At 42.5% G+C, this 19,075-nt stretch overlaps 1 protein-coding gene across 1 annotated transcript in view; it reads right to left on the reverse strand.

Annotated features, from left to right (window-relative positions):
- LOC138644966 (acyl-coenzyme A amino acid N-acyltransferase 1-like) overlaps positions 1-19,075 on the reverse strand; it is a 122,948-nt gene that overhangs the window by 40,767 nt on the left and 63,106 nt on the right. Inside the window, exons 2-3 of the mRNA XM_069733914.1 lie at positions 10,968-11,461; positions 4,802-5,004 (exon numbers count right to left, since the gene is read on the reverse strand). Of these exons, the coding sequence (XP_069590015.1) occupies positions 4,802-5,004; positions 10,968-11,430 (666 nt within the window). The 5' untranslated portion in view covers positions 11,431-11,461. The remainder of the gene's footprint in view (positions 1-4,801; positions 5,005-10,967; positions 11,462-19,075) is intronic.

Consider the following 19,075-nt stretch of genomic DNA (forward strand, 5'->3'; position numbering starts at 1 on the left):
TGTGGGGGTAAACTACTGTTTGGGCACATGCCGGGGCTCGGAATTGAAGTAGTGACGTTTTGAAATGCAGACTTTGATGGAATGCTCTGCGGGCGTCACGTTGCGTTTGCAGAGCCCCTGATGTGCCTAAACAGTAGAAACCCCCCACAAGTGACCCCATTTTGGAAACTAGACCCCGAAAGGAACTTATCTAGATGTGTGGTGAGCACTTTGAACCCCCAAGTGCTTCATAGAAGTTTATAATGCAGAGCCGTGAAAATAATAAATACGTTTTCTTTCCTCAAAAATAATTATTTAGCCCACAATTTTTTATTTTCCCAAGGGTTACAGGAGAAATTGGACCCCAAAAGTTGTTGTCCAGTTTCTCCTGAGTACGCTGATACCCCATGTGTGGGGGTAAACCACTGTTTGGGCACACGTCGGGGCTCAGAAGGGAAGTAGTGACTTTTGAAATGCAGACTTTGATGGAATGGTCTGCGGGCGTCACATTGCGTTTGCAGAGCCCCTGGTGTGCCTTAACAGTAGAAACCCCCCACAAGTGACCCCATTTTAGAAACTAGACCCCCCAAGGAACTTATCTAGATATGTGGTGAGCACTTTGAACCCCCAAGTGCTTCACAGACGTTTACAACGCAGAGCCGTGAAAATAAAAAATCATTTTTCTTTCCTCAAAAATGATGTTTTAGCAAGCATTTCTTTATTTTCACAAGGGTAACAGGAGAAACTGGACTCCAGTAATTGTTGCGCAGTTTATCCTGAGTATGCTGGTACCCCATATGTGGGGGTAAACCACTGTTTGGGCACACGTCGGGGCTCGGAATTGAGGGAGCACCATTTGACTTTTTGAATACGAGATTGGCTGGAATCAATGGTGGCGCCATGTTGCGTTTGGAGACCCCCTGATGTGCCTAAACAGTGGAAACCCCTCAATTCTACCTCCAACACTAACCCCCCCACACCCCTAACCCTAATCCTAACTGTAGCCATAACCCTAATCACAACCCTAACCCCAACACACCCCTAACCCTAATCCCAACTGTAGCCATAACCCTAATTCCAACCCTAACCCTAAGGCCATGTGCCCACGTTGCGGATTCGTGTGAGATTTTTCAGCATCATTTTTGAAAAATCCGCGGGTAAAAGGCACTGCGTTTTACCTGTGGATTTTCCGCGGATTTCCAGTGTTTTTTGTGCAGATTTCACCTGCGGATTCCTATTGAGGAACAGGTGTAAAACGCTGTGGAATCCGCAAAAAGAATTGACATGCTGCGGAAAATACAACGCAGCGTTTCCGCGCGGTATTTTCCGCACCATGGGCACAGCGGATTTGGTTTTTCATATGTTTACATGGTACTGTAAACCTGATGGAACACTGCTGCGAATCCGCAGCGGCCAATCCACTGCGGATCCGCAGCCAAATCCGCACCGTGTGCACATAGCCTAATTCTAAAGGTATGTGCACACGCTGCGGAAAACGCTGCGGATCCGCAGCAGTTTCCCATGAGTTTACAGTTCAATGTAAACCTACGGGAAACAAAAATCGCTGTACACATGCTGCGGAAAAACTGCACGGAAACGCAGGGGTTTACATTCCGCAGCATGTCACTTCTTTCTGCAGATTCCACAGCGGTTTTACAACTGCTCCAATAGAAAATCGCAGTTGTAAAACCGCAGTGAAATGCGCAGAAAAACCGCGGTAAATCCGCCATAAATCCGCAGCGGTTTAGCACTGCGGATTTATCAAATCCGCAGCGGAAAAATCCGCAGAGGACCAGAATACGTGTGCACATACCGAAACCCTAACCCTAGCCCTAACCCTACCCCTAACCCTACCCCTACCCCTAACCCTACCCCTAACCCTAGCCCTAACCCTAACCCTACCCCTAACCCTATTCTAACATTAGTGGGAAAAAAAATATTTCTTTATTTTTTTATTGTCCCTACCTATGGGGGTGACAAAGGGGGGGGTCATTTATTATTTTTTTTATTTTGATCACTGAGATATAATCTATCTCAGTGATCAAAATGTACTTTGGAACGAATCTGCCGGCCGGCAGATTCGGCGGGCGCACTGCGCATGCGCCCGCCATTTTGGAAGATGGCGGCGCCCAGGGAGAAGACGGACGGAGCCCCGCAGGATCGGTAAGTATGATAGGGTGGGGGGGAGCACGGGGGGGGATCGGAGCATGGGGGGTGGGAATCGGAGCGCGGCAGGCGTGGAACGGAGCACGGGGGGCGTGGAACGGAGCACGGGGGGGCTGGAACGGAGCACGGGGGGGTGGAACGGAGCACGAGGGGGGGTGGATCGGAGTGCAGGGGGGGGTGATTGGAGCACGGGGGGGTGATTGGAGCACGGGGCGAGCGGACAAGAGCACAGGGGGGAGCGGAGCACTGGACGTAGGGGAGCCGGAGCAGTGTACCGGCCAGATCGGGGGGCTGGGGGGGCGATCGGTGGGGTGGGGGCACATTAGTATTTCCAGCCATGGCCGATGATATTTCAGCATCGGCCATGGCTGGATTGTAATATTTCACCCGTTATAATAGGTGAAATATTACAAATCGCTCTGATTGGCTGTTGAAAGTGAAACTGCCAATCAGAGCGATCGTAGCCACGAGGGGGTGAAGCCACCCCCCCGGGCTAAACTACCACTCCCCCTGTCCCTGCAGATCGGGTGAAATGGGAGTTAACCCTTTCACCGGAGCTGCAGGGACCCGATCTTTCCATGACGCCACATAGGCGTCATGGGTCGGATTGGCAGAGACTTTCATGACGCCTACGTGGCGTCATGGGTCGGGAAGGGGTTAAATGTCAATTAAAATTTCCACCTGTCCTATCAGCTCGCAGGGTGGAGAATATCCCCATCTGTTCTGCTGCTGTAAGGAACGTAAGGCCGGAGTCACACTAGACCATAATACGGACGAGTGCTATGCGATGAAAAAAACAAAACAAAATCGCATAGCACTTGGACCAATGTTAATCATCTTCCCTGTCCCTGCATCATGCCCAAACCATGATGCTGCCACCACCATTTCTGACAGTGGGGATGGTGTGTTCAGGGTGATGAGCTGTGCTGCCTTTACGCCAAACATATCGTTTGGCATTGTTGCCAAAAAGTTTGATTTTGGATTCATCTGACAAGAGTACCTTCTTCCACATGTTTGGTGTCTCCTAGGTGGCTTGTTGCAAACTTTAAATGACACTTTTTATGGATATCTTTGAGAAATGGCTTTCTTCTTGCCACTCTTCCATAAAGGCCAGATTTGTGCAGTGTATGACTGATTGTTGTCCTATGGACAGACTGTCCCACCTTGGCTGTAGATCTCTGCAGTTCATCCAGAGTGACCATGGGCCTCTTGGCTGCATCTCTGATCTGTCTTCCCCTTGTTTGAGATGAAAGTTTAGAGGGACGGCCGGATCTTGGTAGATTTGCAGTGGTATGATACTCCTTCCATTTCAATATGATCGCTTGCACAGTGCTCCTTAAGATGTTTAAAGTTTTGGAAATAATTTTGTATCCAAATCCGGCTTTAAACTTCTCCACAACAGTGTCACGGACCTGCCTGTTGTGTTCTTTGGTCTTCATGATGCTCTCTGTGCTTCAAACAGAACCCTGAGACTATCACAGAGCAGGTGCATTTATACGGAGACTTGACTACACACAGGTGGATTATATTTATCATCATTAAGCATTTAGGACAACATTGGATCATTCAGAGATCCACAATGAACTTCTGGAGTGAGTTTGCTGCACTGAAAGTAAAGGGGCCGAATAATATTGCACACTCCACTTTTCAGTTTTTGAATTTCCACAAAAATTTAAAATAACCAATAAATTTTGTTCAACTTCACAATTGTGTTCCACTTGTTGATTTTTCACCAAAAATTTACATTTTGTATCTTTCTGTTTGAAGCATGAAATGTGGGAAAAGGTTGAAAAGTTCCAGAGAGCCAAAAACTTTGACAAGGCACTGTGTAAATTATATATATATATATATATATATATATATATATATATATATATATATATATATATATATATATATATATATATATACACATATATATATGTGTGTTTTCACAAATATTTGAGCCCATGAAATCTATTATATGTCCATTATGCAAGCCGGCTAGAAAATCTCGCCATACGGATGACACACGGATATTTTTTGTAGAAAAAATTGCATCCTCACACTGCACACGGATCACTGTTCATGAAACATCTGTGCGATTCTCGTCTGTGAAAAACGGACCGCTTTTTATTATTTTTATTTATATACGTTGTGTGTGACTCCAGCCTAAGGCTATGTGCACACGTAGAATGGGCCACTGCGGATTTTTCTGCAGCGGATTTGATAAATCCGCATTGGAAAACCGCTGCGGTTTTTAATGCGGGGTTATTGCGGATTCTACTGCGGATTCTGCTGCGGTTTTCCATCTGCAGTTTTCTATTGGAGCAGATGTAAAACCGCTGCGGATTCCGCACAAAGAATTGAGATGCTGCGGAAAATAATCCACTGCGTTTCCGCGCATTTTTTTACGTGCGTTTTTTTCCGCAGCATGGGCACAGCGTTTTTGGTTTCCCATAGGTTTACATTGTACCGTAAATTCATGGGAAACTGCTGCGGATCCGCAGCAAAATCTGCATCGTGTGCACATAGCCTAAGGGTTCTTTTCAGAACGTCTAAACAATTCAGTAATGTCTCAAATTTCAAGTTACCGAAAACACTCGTTTTTCTGTGTTTATCCTCCAATGAAATTGAACCTTCATAAATATATTTGGCTAAAAGTGACATTTAATACCTTGGGATGTTTCAGAAGCAGATCTGCAGCTTCTTCAAAATATTCCAGCTGTAGTTTTTCAAATGATCGCGGTAAATCAGAATATCCAAAATATGCCAGAGCGAGCACCACAAATCCATGGCTGGCAAGGAGACTAGCTCTGTATTCTGCAAGACCTCCAGCTCCACCAAACAGGTCAATGATACCAGGGAATGTTCCTTTGCCTGTTACAGCATGAAATACAAGAATATCATTTTGGGGTTTTTATTTTTTTTCAACTGAGTTGAAATTCTTACATGAGCAGAAATAAATCATCTTTACTACTCTAATGGAAGAAAATAAAATCATTGGATGAAAACATTAACACCGATTACAAAAAGTTGAGCAGATAAACTGGTTTCATAAAAATAAAGTCTATTAATTGCATATTTACAAGTTATACATTTTTTCTTTATAACTCACAATTTTGTGGTAGAGAATGAAAGTTGCATCTAAAATTTTGTGAGGTAAAGCTTTGATGAATCAGGCCCATTGTTTACATTAAGGCCGGCCTCACACATGCGAGTTTTACGGACGTAAGAGCACAGAAACTACGTCCGTAAAACTCGCATAAAATACGGCACAATTATTCTCTATGCCCCTGCTCCTATCTGCCGTATTAAACTGATCAGTATTATACGGCTTTCTACGGCCGTAGAAAATCGCAGCATGCTGCGTTTGTCACCGTATTGCGCAAATAAAACGTCAATGAAAGTCTATGGAAGCCCCAAAAATACGGATTACACACGGACCAGCAGTGTAACTTGCGAGGAATACACAGCGCTGTTAGAAAGAAAAGTCGGCAATTCAGTGCGGTGTACAGTAAAATCACACTGACAGCTTACAGTAGAATAGGTAGAATAAATGTGTACACATAGAATAGGTATATATATATATATATATATATATATGTCAGTGAGACACATATATGTATATATATTAATATTTCATCCTGCGCGATATAGCAGAAAGCCGGTAATTCAATTACCGGCTTTTTCTTTCTCCTTCCTAAACCCAACATGATATGAGACCTGGTTTACATACAGTAAACCATCTCATATCGCCATTTTGTTTGCATATTCCACACTACTAATGTCATTAGTGTGTCTATGCAAAATTTGGCCGTTCTAGCTAGTAAATTAAAGGGTTAAATGGCGGAAAAAATTGGCGTGGGCTCCCGCACAATTTTCTCCGCCAGAGTAGTAAAGCCAGTGACTGAGGGCAGATATTAATCGCCTGGAGAGGGTCCACGGTTATTGGCCCCCGAAGGCTAAAAACACCTGCCCCCAGCCACCCCAGAAAAGGCACATCTGGAAGATGTGCTGACATTATATATATATATATATATATATATATATATACAGTATATATGTTTTTTTTTTTCTTTTAACACATGGATCCCTTGTATAGCCGTATGTCGGTTTTGCAAGCCTGCGATAAAAACACGCAGTACGGATGACATACAGATTACATACGGAGGATGCCATGCGCAAAAAACGCTGACACACCCTGCCTACAGAGGAGCTACAGACCACTATTTTGGGGACTTTTCAGCGTATTACGGCCGTATAAAACGGACCGTATTTTCATACGCTGAGTGTGAAGCCGGCCTTAGGGGATGAGAACCTATCCTAAAGATGTCCTTCTACTCTAGGGCCTAATTCAGATGTCAGTGTTTTGCTTTCCTTTCCATGTTTTTCATGAAAAGAACTCATACCTATAATAGTGAATGGGGCTGTTCACAAGTCTGTGATTTGTCACAGACCAACTAGTCCTCGCAAAACTGTTGAGAAGTGTCCCATATTGATTAGCGTGTCAGATCAAAATTGGCAATTCAATTCTATGGGTCCATGAAAAAAAATCAGAGAGCACTCAAATGCCATCCAAGTGTGGTCTGATTTTCACAGACTACTAGAAAGATGGTGTATAATTATTTTTTTCCCGTATATCAGAAAAACTGATGAAAATTAGACTAAACTTTGATAAAGATCAAATAACACTGATGAAAATCTGATCACTAATGAAATTTGGTCTGTTTTTGTTTTTTTTTATGTGAAAAAAAAATGACAACTGAATGAGGCCTTGGTCTAGGTTCCCACAATGAGTTTTCTGTGAGTTTTTTTACACTGTATTTTCGGAAGAAATGCACGTATCCTGTTTAACTTAATGGGTGCAGAAATGGTGCAGAAAATCTGCAACATCAGAGTCTCCCTCGTCAAAGCTGAAGCGAAACACGTGTTGGGCCGTGCGGGCTTATCATCAGGGTATGTCTGACCATGGAAATATTTCACATGATTACATTTTGGTGCACTTGGTAACTATTTGATGTTATTTATATTTTTGTTTCCCCCTTTATTTACTGTGCACAGCACTTTATTATATTTATTTTGGGTTCACTTTTAATGGATACTTTCCTGATACATGCACTTTATATTGTACTATTAACACGCAGTGCAATGTGACTTATTTGGTGCCCTTTTGAGGTAGTTTATTATTTACTATTTATTTAGATTTTTCTGGGTAAATTTGACTTTTTTGTCACTGTATTTATTTTTTGAGTATTTTTTTGTAATATCAACTCTGCTATATGCACGATATTCACTTTATTCCTTACTTTTCCATATGGAATATACTATGAAATGTGAACAGTGCAATATAAGCAAAATTACCTCAACTTTTGATCATTTATAGTGAGATTTCCACAGTGCACGATATTCACTTTATTCTTTATTTTTCCATATGGAATATACTATGTAATGTGAACAGTGCAATATAAGCAAAATTACCTCAACTTTTGGTCATTTATAGTGAGATTTCCACAGTGCACGATGTTCACTTTATTTTTTATTTTTCCATATGGAATATACTATGTAATGGGAACAGTGCAATATATGCAAAATTACCTCAACCTTTAATCATTTATGGTGAGATTTCCACGCTCGTTACATTATCTGACTCCCTTGGAAATCAATTATTTAAATTTTACTGACATGCCCTTGTATGATAACCTGCATTCTACTGCCACCAGGTGGTCCTTTCCTGAATTTTAAACTGTTATTATTGTGTTTATAATAAAATTTATATTTTAATCTCATATCATTGGTTGTTGTTTCATATTTATAGGTGTTATATATTTATACAGATACACGACCACACATATAGTTGTTTATTTGGTTGATTAACATCAGAAACTCCTCAAAAGCTCATTGTGGGAACCTAGTCTTAAGCCACGTTCACACATTCAGAATATGGTTAGTATCCCCTTCAAGATGCAGCCCTTTTTCATTTTTGCATTTTAGTTTTTTCGCTCCCCTCCTTCCCAGAGCCATATGGCCATGTGAGGGCTTATTTTTTGCAGGACGAGTTATACTTTTGAACAACGCCATTGGTTTTACCATATCTTGTACTAGAAAGCGGGAAAAAAGTTCCAAGTGTGGTGAAATTGCAAAAAAGTGCAATCCCACACTTGTTTTTTGTTTGGCCTTTTTGCTAGGTTCACTATATGCTAGAACTGACCTGCCCTTTTGATTCTCCAGGTCATTACGAGTTCATAGACACCAAACATGTCTAGGTTATTTTTTATCTAAGTGGTGAAAAAAAATTTCAAACTTTTCTAAAAAAAACAAAAAAAAACAAAAAACAATTGTGCCATTTTTCGATACCAGTAGCGTTTCCATTTTTCGGGAACTTGGGTTTGGTGAGGGATTATTTTTTGCGTGCCGAGTTGACGTTTTTAATGATACCACTTTTGTTCAAAGACGTTCTTTTGATCGCCCGTTATTGCATTTTAATGCAATGTTGCGGCGACCAAAAAAACATAATTCTGGCGTTTTGATTTTTTTTTTATTGCTACGCCATTTAGCGATCAGGTTAATCCTTTTTTTTAATTGATAGATCGGGCGATTATGAATGCGGCGATACCAAATATGTGTATGTTTGATTTTTTTTAATTGTTTTATTTTGAATGGGGCGAAAGGGGGGTGATTTAAACTTGTATATTTTTTATTTTTTTCATATTTTTTTTAAATCAATAGCCTCCATGGGAGACTAGAAGCTGGCATAGCCTGATCGGCTCTGCTACATAGCAGCGGTCATCAGATCGCTCCTATGTAGCTTAATTACAGGCTTGCTATGAGCGCCGACCACAGGGTGGCGCTCACAGCAAGCCAGCATCAACAACCATAGAGGTCTCAAGGAGACCTCAGGTTGTCATGCTAACGCATTGCTGACCCCCGATCACATGACGATCGATGACCGCATTTTCGGCCCGATGGCCGGAAGCGGTAGTTAAATGCTGCTGTCAGCGTTTGACAGCGGAATTTAACTAGTTAATAGCGGCGGGTGGATCACTATTCCACCTGCCGCTATTGCGCGCACATGTCAGCTGTACAAAACAGCTGACATGTTGCGACTTTGATGTGGGCTCACCGCTGAAGCCCACATCAAAGGGGAGACATGACATGCGCCGTACTAGTACGGCGCATGTCGTGAAGGGGGTATTTTTACCTCAGTATTTGTAATCAGGAGTGGGTGATAAATACAGAAGTGGTGACGTGTTTCTATTATACTCTGATTGTTCCTCTCCTGGTTTTGGCTTAATACTGAGGTAAAAAAACTCACCAAATAATGCATGTGTGAACGTGGCCTAAGGGTGCATTTACACCACATGATTATCAGAGACAAGCCCTTCAAGGAACACTTAGTGCCCAAAAATCAGGCAGTGTAAACAGGATGCTAACGAATGAGCAAAAGGCTTGTTTGTTGGGAGAAATTAATTTTAAGCTTCTTTAAAAATCTTTCTTTTCAGGAGCACATCATCCTGTTTAAACAGATCATGTGCTGCCCAGAACATTTACAATCTGTGTATAGGGAACAGTCTATTAAAAATCGTTCTGTGTGCCTGTCTGACAAGCTATTAAATTGCCTTCTATGTAGCTGGTGGGAGGTTATTGACATCCGTGGGTCAACCAGAGTAAATAAGTCTAAAGGTACCGTCACACTCAGCAACTTTGCAACGAGAACGACAACGATCCGTGACGTTGCAGCATCCTGGATAGTGATCTCGTTGTGTTTGACACGCAGCAGCGATCTGGATCCCGCTGTGACATCTCTGGTCATCGCTGAAAGTCCAGAACTTTATTTCGTCGTCAGGTCGGCGTGTATCGTCGTGTTTGACAGCAAAAGCAATGATGCCAGCAATGTTTGGAGCTAACAACCAGCGAGAACGATAAGTGAGTCGCCGTTACGTCACTGGATCGCTCCTGCATCGTTCTGGTGTTGCCGTGTTTGACGTCTCTACAGCGACCTAACCAGCGACGCTCCAGCGATCGGCTCGTTGTCTATATCGCTGCAGCGTCGCTGAGTGTGACGGTACCTTTATGTCACTGCAAGTTCACATTGGGAGAATTTTCCCACTGCTGCGCTGACCCACAAATCCAACGCACACAAATCAGTGTGGAGTAGGAAACTGGCTATTAGGAGCAGTGCCTAGTAAAAGGACTATAAAGATAAGGATGAATGACCTCGGGGAGATCAAAACATCCAACACCTACTCCACACTGATGAGGGGCAAATACCCTGAAACAGCTGTCTGTGGATGGATACCATGTTTTGGCATAGGTGGTTTTACTTTTTGGATGCTGCCCTTCCCGTGGTTGTTCCTTCCCGGTGAAAGACCTGGCTATTTATTGCTTGCGTTGAGAAACACGTGATGGTGTCTCCGCAGCTTTTCTACATGCATTTGCATATTTCCCATAAGGGATGGGGGCAGTGTTCTGGATCACTGCGTTGAGAAACACGTGATGGTGTCTCCGCGGTGTTGGATGTTTTGAACTCCCCGAGGTCATTCATCTTTATGTCCTTCATCCTAGTCCTTTTACTAGGCACTGCTCCTAATAGCCAGTTTCCTACTCCACACTGATGAGGGGCAAATACCCTGAAACAGCTGTCTGTGGATGGATACCATGTTTTGGCATAGGTGGTTTTCCTTTTTGGATGCTGCCCTTCCCGGTGAAAGACCTGGCTATCCTGTATTATACTATAGAAGATAAGAAGCCATTAAACATGAGAAATTAGCAGTCAGAGGAAACCAGGAAAGGAATGTAATCACTGTATATGTAAAAATATAGCACATCCTTTATTTTATTACCTGTAGGACAAAATAAAGTGCCTCTGATCTTCCCTTGTTGGATCACTGTTCTTTGTATTCCTGGAGCCATATGCCATCTTGTACACGTCTTGGATAGAGTAGGCTGTGGATCGGCAGAAAGTCCTAATGCCAAACTATCGATCAGATCCACTGTGTATTGGAATGGGCTGTTTTCAACATCTTTTTTCATAGGAGTTTGAAATGGTTTTAAAGGTTTCATGGACCACACTAGACCCATGGGATGTATGCCTTGGTAGGTTCCTCCAACTGCAGGCGTTTTATCCAAGCTTACTTCTCCTAGATTGTCAGCTTCATAGAACGCCCGTGACTGGAAGAGATCACCCTTGTCATCCTTCAGTGTTAATCGAATAGTCACTTTTTGGGAAGGTTGGAGTCCAGTCACCTTAATAAGCATAGGCTCATCAGACAAACCTTTCTCAGGGACAACAGTAAGGTTGGCCATTTTTGGAAGTTAAAATTTTTGCAGATAAAACCTTAAAAAGAAAGACAAAAAGTAAAGTATTTTCCAGATTCTTCTGATGTAAACTCATCATCATACACTTAATTCTGATTTAATAAAGAAGAATTTTCTGTTGAGGATCAACATTTCTTGGACACAAAGGTAACAAAGATCATCTCTAATTCTTGAGGACCTGTCTTTAATTAGATGGACTGCCATTAATTTGAATGTACTTTTGATCATGCGGAATTTCTCCTATGGTGGTACTGAAGGGAAATTGAAATCTTATTGCCAGGATTCATCCCAGATTACAGCTACCTTCATGTGGTTCTAGCAGTTAGATTCTTTTGGACTATTTTCTTTTATGGGCCTAAGAACTTGCTGACATCGCAGGTGAGACCAGTCCTGAGGGTCCACAGGATAAATTAACCAATAGATGTTTTACCCTATCAAGCACTGTCTGTGTTTCTTTTTTTTATAGAAACTGTAACTGGATCAACTCTAGGTAATGTCACTGTTGTGTCAAATGCAAACCACTTTTTGATGTCCATCTCCTCAGTGTTATTTGTTTTATCTAATGCCTTGGAAAAGTTTTTGTTCCCTTTTCCTCACTCACAACAATGAGATTCCTTTGCTCTGTTGTAAGCTGTTTATGACTTTTACTGGAAAATGTTGGGAAACTCCCACTAGAAAGATAGCTACACCTTATTTGGGGTTAATCAGAATCACTGTAAATGATAGCAGCCGTGTACTGACTAAATGTTATGGCTAATTCTGAAAAAAAAAATGGATCACCCCCATGGGGCCGTGGGGTACTCGGTACCGGGTCCTGTGGTTCACAGGGGGATGTCACGGTGGCTGACCCGGTCCGTGGCCCTGGGATGTCCGTATTAAAGGGAAAGGTCTTTAAGGGGAATGTTCGTGACGCCACCTGTGGTATTCGGTCAGGGTGACCGACGCTGCTTTAAGGGGTCCACTGGGGTGATGTTATGGCAGCTAGATGGTATACCTTCTCACAGCTGAAGTATGTCGCCAGGGCTTCCCGGTGTGTAGATGGTGGGTGGTGAGAGGCACAGAGAAGAACGAGGACACAAGGGTGCAGTCTCTTTACCTTTACTGAAGACTTCAGCATCCACAGTCCAAGGAACCAGATCACAGGGCAGGCAGAGTCCGGCCGGTTTGGAGGCAAGTCCAGGGTTCCCTTGTCCAGGTGGAAATCAGTAGCCTTCCCTTGCGCTGCGGTGGTGTAGTCCCTTACTGCCTATGGCTTCACATAAGGGTCTTAGAGATTTGGTGTTTCATTCTCTCTCTGTCCCCCGTATAGGATATGACAATACCCGTATGACTGGTGGCTTGAGGCTGTTTATAGGGACTCTAGCACGCCCCGGCCTCTGAGGGGTGCCACCGTGCCTCCTGAGTGTAGGTGTGGACAGGTAACCTGCAAGTAGCTGTCCTGCCGGTCTCTGAATTAAAGAATAAAGGTCCTTACTCCCTCGGTGTGCCAGCTACCGGGATTCTGTGCCTCAGAAGGAGGCAGCCTGTGCAGGGCTGGTCCCCTTCTGGTATCCTCTCCTTTGCTTTGCTTTCCTTGCACGCTCACTGCAATATGTTCGGCTTTCTATCAGTCTGTTTCCTAGGAGCTGCAGCACTTTAGGCCACAGGGCTCCTCTCCTTCCTTTCCCTCTGTCTCTCTGACAGGAACTGACCCTTTCCCTCCAGATCAGGATGTTCTTATAGGGGAGTTCACCTTAAACAGGCTTAGAGCTCCCCCTTCTGGTCTGGAGTGTGAACATGTTGCATGCATTGGCATGCATTGTGTTACCTGACAAAGAGTTCTCGTTCATTGCCTCCAAATGTAGCATCACTCTCCCCGAGAGGAAAGCAATACCGCTGCGATGACCAGGACCCTGGGGCGCCACAAAAATAAATCCCAAAATTATAAACTTATGCAACCACATTATTTTAGTTTTGTTTTTATCCTCCATCCAAAATTATTTTAGTTTATTTTTCAATGGATTAGTACAGAATACGGGTGACATGGAAAGATGAAAACATTTCTGAAATAATACTTCTTTGTACGATTTTTTAACATGAAAAAAAAAACTGCCATTTTAATAGGGGTCTGTAGACTTTTCAACTACACATCCACAGTTCTGTTCTCCCATCCTGCCCTCATATGATCTCCCATGCTGGCCCCATATATTCTCCCATTTCGGCCCCATGTGTATCCATTCTGCCCCCATATCATCTCTCATCCCATGCCCTATGTATCTCCATCCTGGTCCCATATGTTCTCCCATTCTGGCCCCATAAGTCTCGATCCTACCCTATATGTTCTATCATTCTATCCCTATATGTTCTCCCATCTGGCCCCCATATGATCTCCTATCCTGGCCCCCTGTGTCTCCATCCTGGCTCCATATGTTCTCCCATCCTGGTCCCATATGTTCTCCAATTTAGGCCCCATGCATCTCCATTCTGCCCCATATGATCTCCTATCCTGGCTCCATGTGTCTCTATCCTGGCCCCATATGTTCTTCCATTCTGGCCACATGTGTCTCCATCTTGCTCCCATATCATCTCCCATCCTTGGCCCATGTATCTCCATCCTGGCCCCATATGTTCTCCCATTCTGGCCCCATGTCTCCATCCTGCCCCATATGGTCTCACATCCTGGCCACATGTGTCTTCCATCCTCCCCATATGATCTCTTATCCTGGCCTCATGGGTCTCTATCCTGCCCCCATATGTTTTCCCATCCAGTCCCCATGTCTTCATCCTTCCCCATATGTTCTCCCATCTTGGCCCCATATGTCCTACGATCCTTGCCCCATATGTCCTCTCATCCTGGCCCCATGTGTCTCCATACTGCCACCATATGTACTTACCAGTACTTACCTACACGCAACCTCCGCTTCTCACAAGATCTCATGCAATAAGTATGGATTGGCGTTGTGATGTTGCTGCATATGTCTAGTCAATCTAAATGAACCTTTACCTGATGTAATAGATTTAAAGTGCTCTCTGAACCTAATAAAAAGTGGATTAATAGTTTTCCCTATTGTGGTGTATAGGACCTACTTTTATGGATTTTCCTGTAATATGCAGATTGCAAAAAGAACAATTTCTGCATTTAAAATTCCCTACTAAATTGTGTTTGCCAAGCCATGTGCTTTTTTTTTCTCTGATAGGAATCTGTTATGTGCTTATATGTCTCCTAATTTTTTTTTTTTGCTTTATCTTGTAAGTTTGGATCACTTTCAATTGAATGCCATTTTTTCTGATAGGGTTTTGTATTAAATTTGAGTTCGCATTGTGCTTATAACTGAAGTTGAATTTCTTAGATTGTTCGGAATCATTAGTCTTAATTTTATATCTTTGTTTTTAATCAATTCCTCTTGTGTTTTTTTTTGTATGTTTTATTTTGTGCTTCTTGTAAAAGAGATTGTGGATATCTGCGTTTTATTAATCTCTCGATTAATTCTTCAGCTTGTTTTAGGAAAGTATAAATTTTATTATTAATTTGCCTGAGATACTGACTGCATGTTTTTTTGTTTTTTTTTACTGTGGTGCGGATGTGCACTATTGGTCGCCGTGTTTTTTTCTAAATGTTTTTGTGTTAATAGTTCCTTCCACTATATCAATTTTGACATCCAAAAATTCTAAGAAATCTTTTCCAAATACTGAAGTCAATTTAATATTAAAGTTATTGTTTTCATTTAAATATTTTACAAATCCTAGAAATTACTATTCTGTGCCATCCCAAATGATAAAAATATCGTCCACATGGCGATGGTAAGTTTTAACATGTTTAATGAATTCATTATTAGTACTGTAAATATGTGTTCTCAAATTCAGACGGAAACAAGTTAGCAAAGGTACATGCGACAGGCGTAGCCATCGCTGTACCAGTGGTTTATAAAAAACAATCCTTATCAAACTGGAAAGCATCATGAGCGAGAATAAATGATAAAGAATCAATAATAAAATCAATATTGCGCTTGTTTATGTCTGAATTTGTTAGAACATTGCTAATAGCTTTCGGACCTGTTTGGGGGATACGTGTATGTAAACTTTCTATATCTATTGATGCTAGCTCCTAGCTGTGAACCCTCCGGCCAATCGCTCTTTCTTAGAGTTTGTAGAAAGTCACCTGTGTCCTTGATATAAGCTGGAATGCTACGTAACAAAGGTTTTTAGCAACTAAACAAAGTATTTAGAAAGTCCCTCTGTGATAGACCTTATTCCCGATACTATCGGGAGGCCGGGGGGAGTTTCCAGCAATTTGCGGACTTTAGGCATATGGTACCAGTGTGGTTTTATTGGAAAGATTCTCTGCTGTTTCTATGAAGATAGCTCCATTGTTTAAATGTGTTCTTAGAAGTGTCCTCAATCAGTCTTTAAATTTATTAGTTGGATCACAATTTAGTTCCATATGTTTTTTCATCTCCTAAAGATTCCTTTTGTTAATATTCTTTTGTCAAGATGACTATATTATTGCCTTTATCGGCTCTACGAATTATTTCATCTTGCCAATTGTGAATCTTCTGTTTCTTTTTTAATTAAAACTACTGGGAGTTTATGTGCAGATGAAAGATGTAAGTACAGTAGATTTAATACTGCCTTTAAAGAGACAAGGTGGATCTAAGTTGTTCTCTTTTGACACATCATCATTTAGACTTAACAGTTCAATATTCGTTTTTGTGATTTTATCTTCCGGTACGATTGTCATAAAACCCAACAGGTCCGAAGTGGTAACGTTCTTGTTCTCACTCGGAGATTTTCCGGTCGTGGTGGTTTTAAAAGTCTTGTGAAGATGTATTTTTCTAGTTTGATTTGTACAAGTCAATTTTAAATTCTGTCATATCAAATTGTTCCAGGATACAAAAATTGAGTCCTTTCTTTAGTACATTGATATGATTATGATTAAGAAGGTGATTGGACAAAATTGATGATTTCTTTACCATCCATTTCATGCTTTATGTTCATCCACCCGCCCCCCCCTCCCCCCACATGTCTCCCTCTGCATGCCGCACTGTGCTCAAAAACTACTTTTGACACACAGTGCAAAGCTCAGAAGGGAAGAAGCGCCATATTGAAGGTCAGTTTGCTGCAATGGATTGAGGGTGCCATGTCCCATTGACCAGAATCCCCGAGTTGCCAGAACAGCAGAAACCCAAATAAGTGACCCTATTTTACAAACTACACCTCTCAATGAATTTATCTAGTGGTGCAGTGACACCACGTGTCTCACAGAATTTTATACCATTGGATGGTGATGAAAGAATAATTACATTTTTATCACTAAAATGTTGTTTCAGTCCCAAGTTTTTAATTTTCATAAGGGCTAATAAGAAAAAAAATGACACCACTGTTTGTTGTGCAATTTCTCCTATGTGCGCCAATACCCTTCATGTAATCGGGAATACTTTGATGCACAGTGGAAAGCTCAGAAGGGAAGAAGCACCATATTAAAATTCAACTTTTGCTGTTCTGGTTAGCAGGTGCCATAACCCACTGAAAGAACCCCTGAGGTACTAGGACAGCAGAACCTCCCATAAGTGACCCCATTTTACAAACTACACCTCGCATTTAATTCGTCTAGGGGTTCAGTGATCATATTCACACCACGAATTTGTCACAGAATGTTACGCCATTAGACAGTGAAGAAAAAAAATATGGGTAAATGGGTAAAACGGACACCAAATTTGTCACACAATTTCTGCTGAACGTGGCAGTAGCCTATATGTGGCTGTACAGTACTGGTTAACCACTAGATGAGACTCAGAACAGAAGGAGTGCTATTTGAGTCTTGGAGAAAAAGTTATCGTAGAATAGTTTGGGGACTACATATACAGTACTCCTAAGGGCTAGAAGAGCAGAATCCCCCCTCAGCTGACCCCATTGTGGAAATTACACACCTCTGGGGATTTATCTACAGGTGTTGTGACAATTTTGACTTCATATGTGTTTCCAGAAATGAGCAGCAGTGGATGTTGCTGAGTGTAAATTGTTCCTATCCCACATCCTGCGGCTCTGCTCTGCTCCCGTCCCGCAACCTGTAGCTGTGCTCTGCTCCCATCCTGCGGCTCTGCTCCCATCCCACATCCTGCGGGTCTGCTCCCTTCCCGCATCCTACGTCTTTGCTCTGCTCCCGTCCCGCATCCTGTGGCTCTGTTCCTGTCCGCCTGCCTGTGTGCCAGCCGTACCCGTCGGTACTTGCCCGCACCTGTCCCTGGTGTTCCGTCACCCAGTGGGATCAGCTGCTACAGCCAGACACTGCCCGGGAGTGGTACCTGGTATCTACCTGCCGCACAAGCCTGACCTCACTAGAGGCTCCAGTAAACAACAAGGTAGCTGCTTAGTCACGCCCCTCCAGGGTAGTCTGGCTTGTTGCACAGTGGGGGCACAATCCTCGCTCGCATCACCCAGTCAGGGTGCGAATGTTACATATATTGTAATTGTAGGACAGTACCTTTTTTTTTTTTTTCCATTATATCTCTTCAAGCCACTTTCTGCCACAGAAAATATACTCTAATACAGTGGCCCAAAATTATTCACTAGTCTCCCTGAAGAAAAAAAAAGGGTGCAGATTAAAATTGGCAAATCTGCATCAGTGGCAGTCCTGTGTGTGGCATCTGTGTCTCATTTTCTGGCACAGAAAACATACAGTCTCAGGCCGGCGTCACACTCAGCGTATGCAAATACGGTCCGTATATTACGGCCGTAATACGCTGAAAAGTCCCGAAAATAGTGGTCCGTAGCTCCTCCGTAGGCAGGGTGTGTCACCGTTTTTTGCGCATGGCACATATAAGATTATATATATATATATATATATATATATATATATTACTGCTCAAAAAAAATAGAGACCACTAAAATCCCACATCCTAGATATCACTGAAATAAATATTCCAGTTGTAAATCTTTATTCATTACATAGTGGAATATGTTGAGAACAATTAAACCTAAAAATGATCAACGTAAATCACAACTAGTATCCCATGGAAGTCTGGAGTTGGAATGATGCTCAAAATCAAAGTGGAAAATTAAGTTACAAGCTGATCCAACTTCAGTGGAAATGCCTCAAGACAAGGAAATGATGCTCAGCAGTGTGTGTGGCCTCCACGTGCGTGCATGATCTCCCTACAATGCCTGGGCATGCTCCTGATGAGGCGGAGGATGGTTTCCTGAGGGATCTCCTCCCAGACCTGGACTAAAGCATCTGCCAACTCCTGGACAGTCTGTGGAGCAAAGTGACGTTGGTGGATGGTGTGAGACATAGTAACATAGTAACATAGTAACATAGTTAGTAAGGCCGAAAAAAGACATTTGTCCATCCAGTTCAGCCTATATTCCATCATAATAAATACCCAGATCTACGTCCTTCTACAGAACCTAATAATTGTATGATACAATATTGTTCTGCTCCAGGAAGACATCCAGGCCTCTCTTGAACCCCTCGACTGAGTTCGCCATCACCACCTCCTCAGGCAAGCAATTCCAGATTCTCACTGCCCTAACAGTAAAGAATCCTCTTCTATGTTGGTGGAAAAACCTTCTCTCCTCCAGACGCAAAGAATGCCCCCTTGTGCCCGTCACCTTCCTTGGTATAAACAGATCCTCAGCGAGATATTTGTATTGTCCC

Source organism: Ranitomeya imitator, chromosome 7, assembly GCF_032444005.1.
Source record: "Ranitomeya imitator isolate aRanImi1 chromosome 7, aRanImi1.pri, whole genome shotgun sequence".
NCBI classification, from domain to species: Eukaryota; Metazoa; Chordata; class Amphibia; order Anura; family Dendrobatidae; genus Ranitomeya; species Ranitomeya imitator.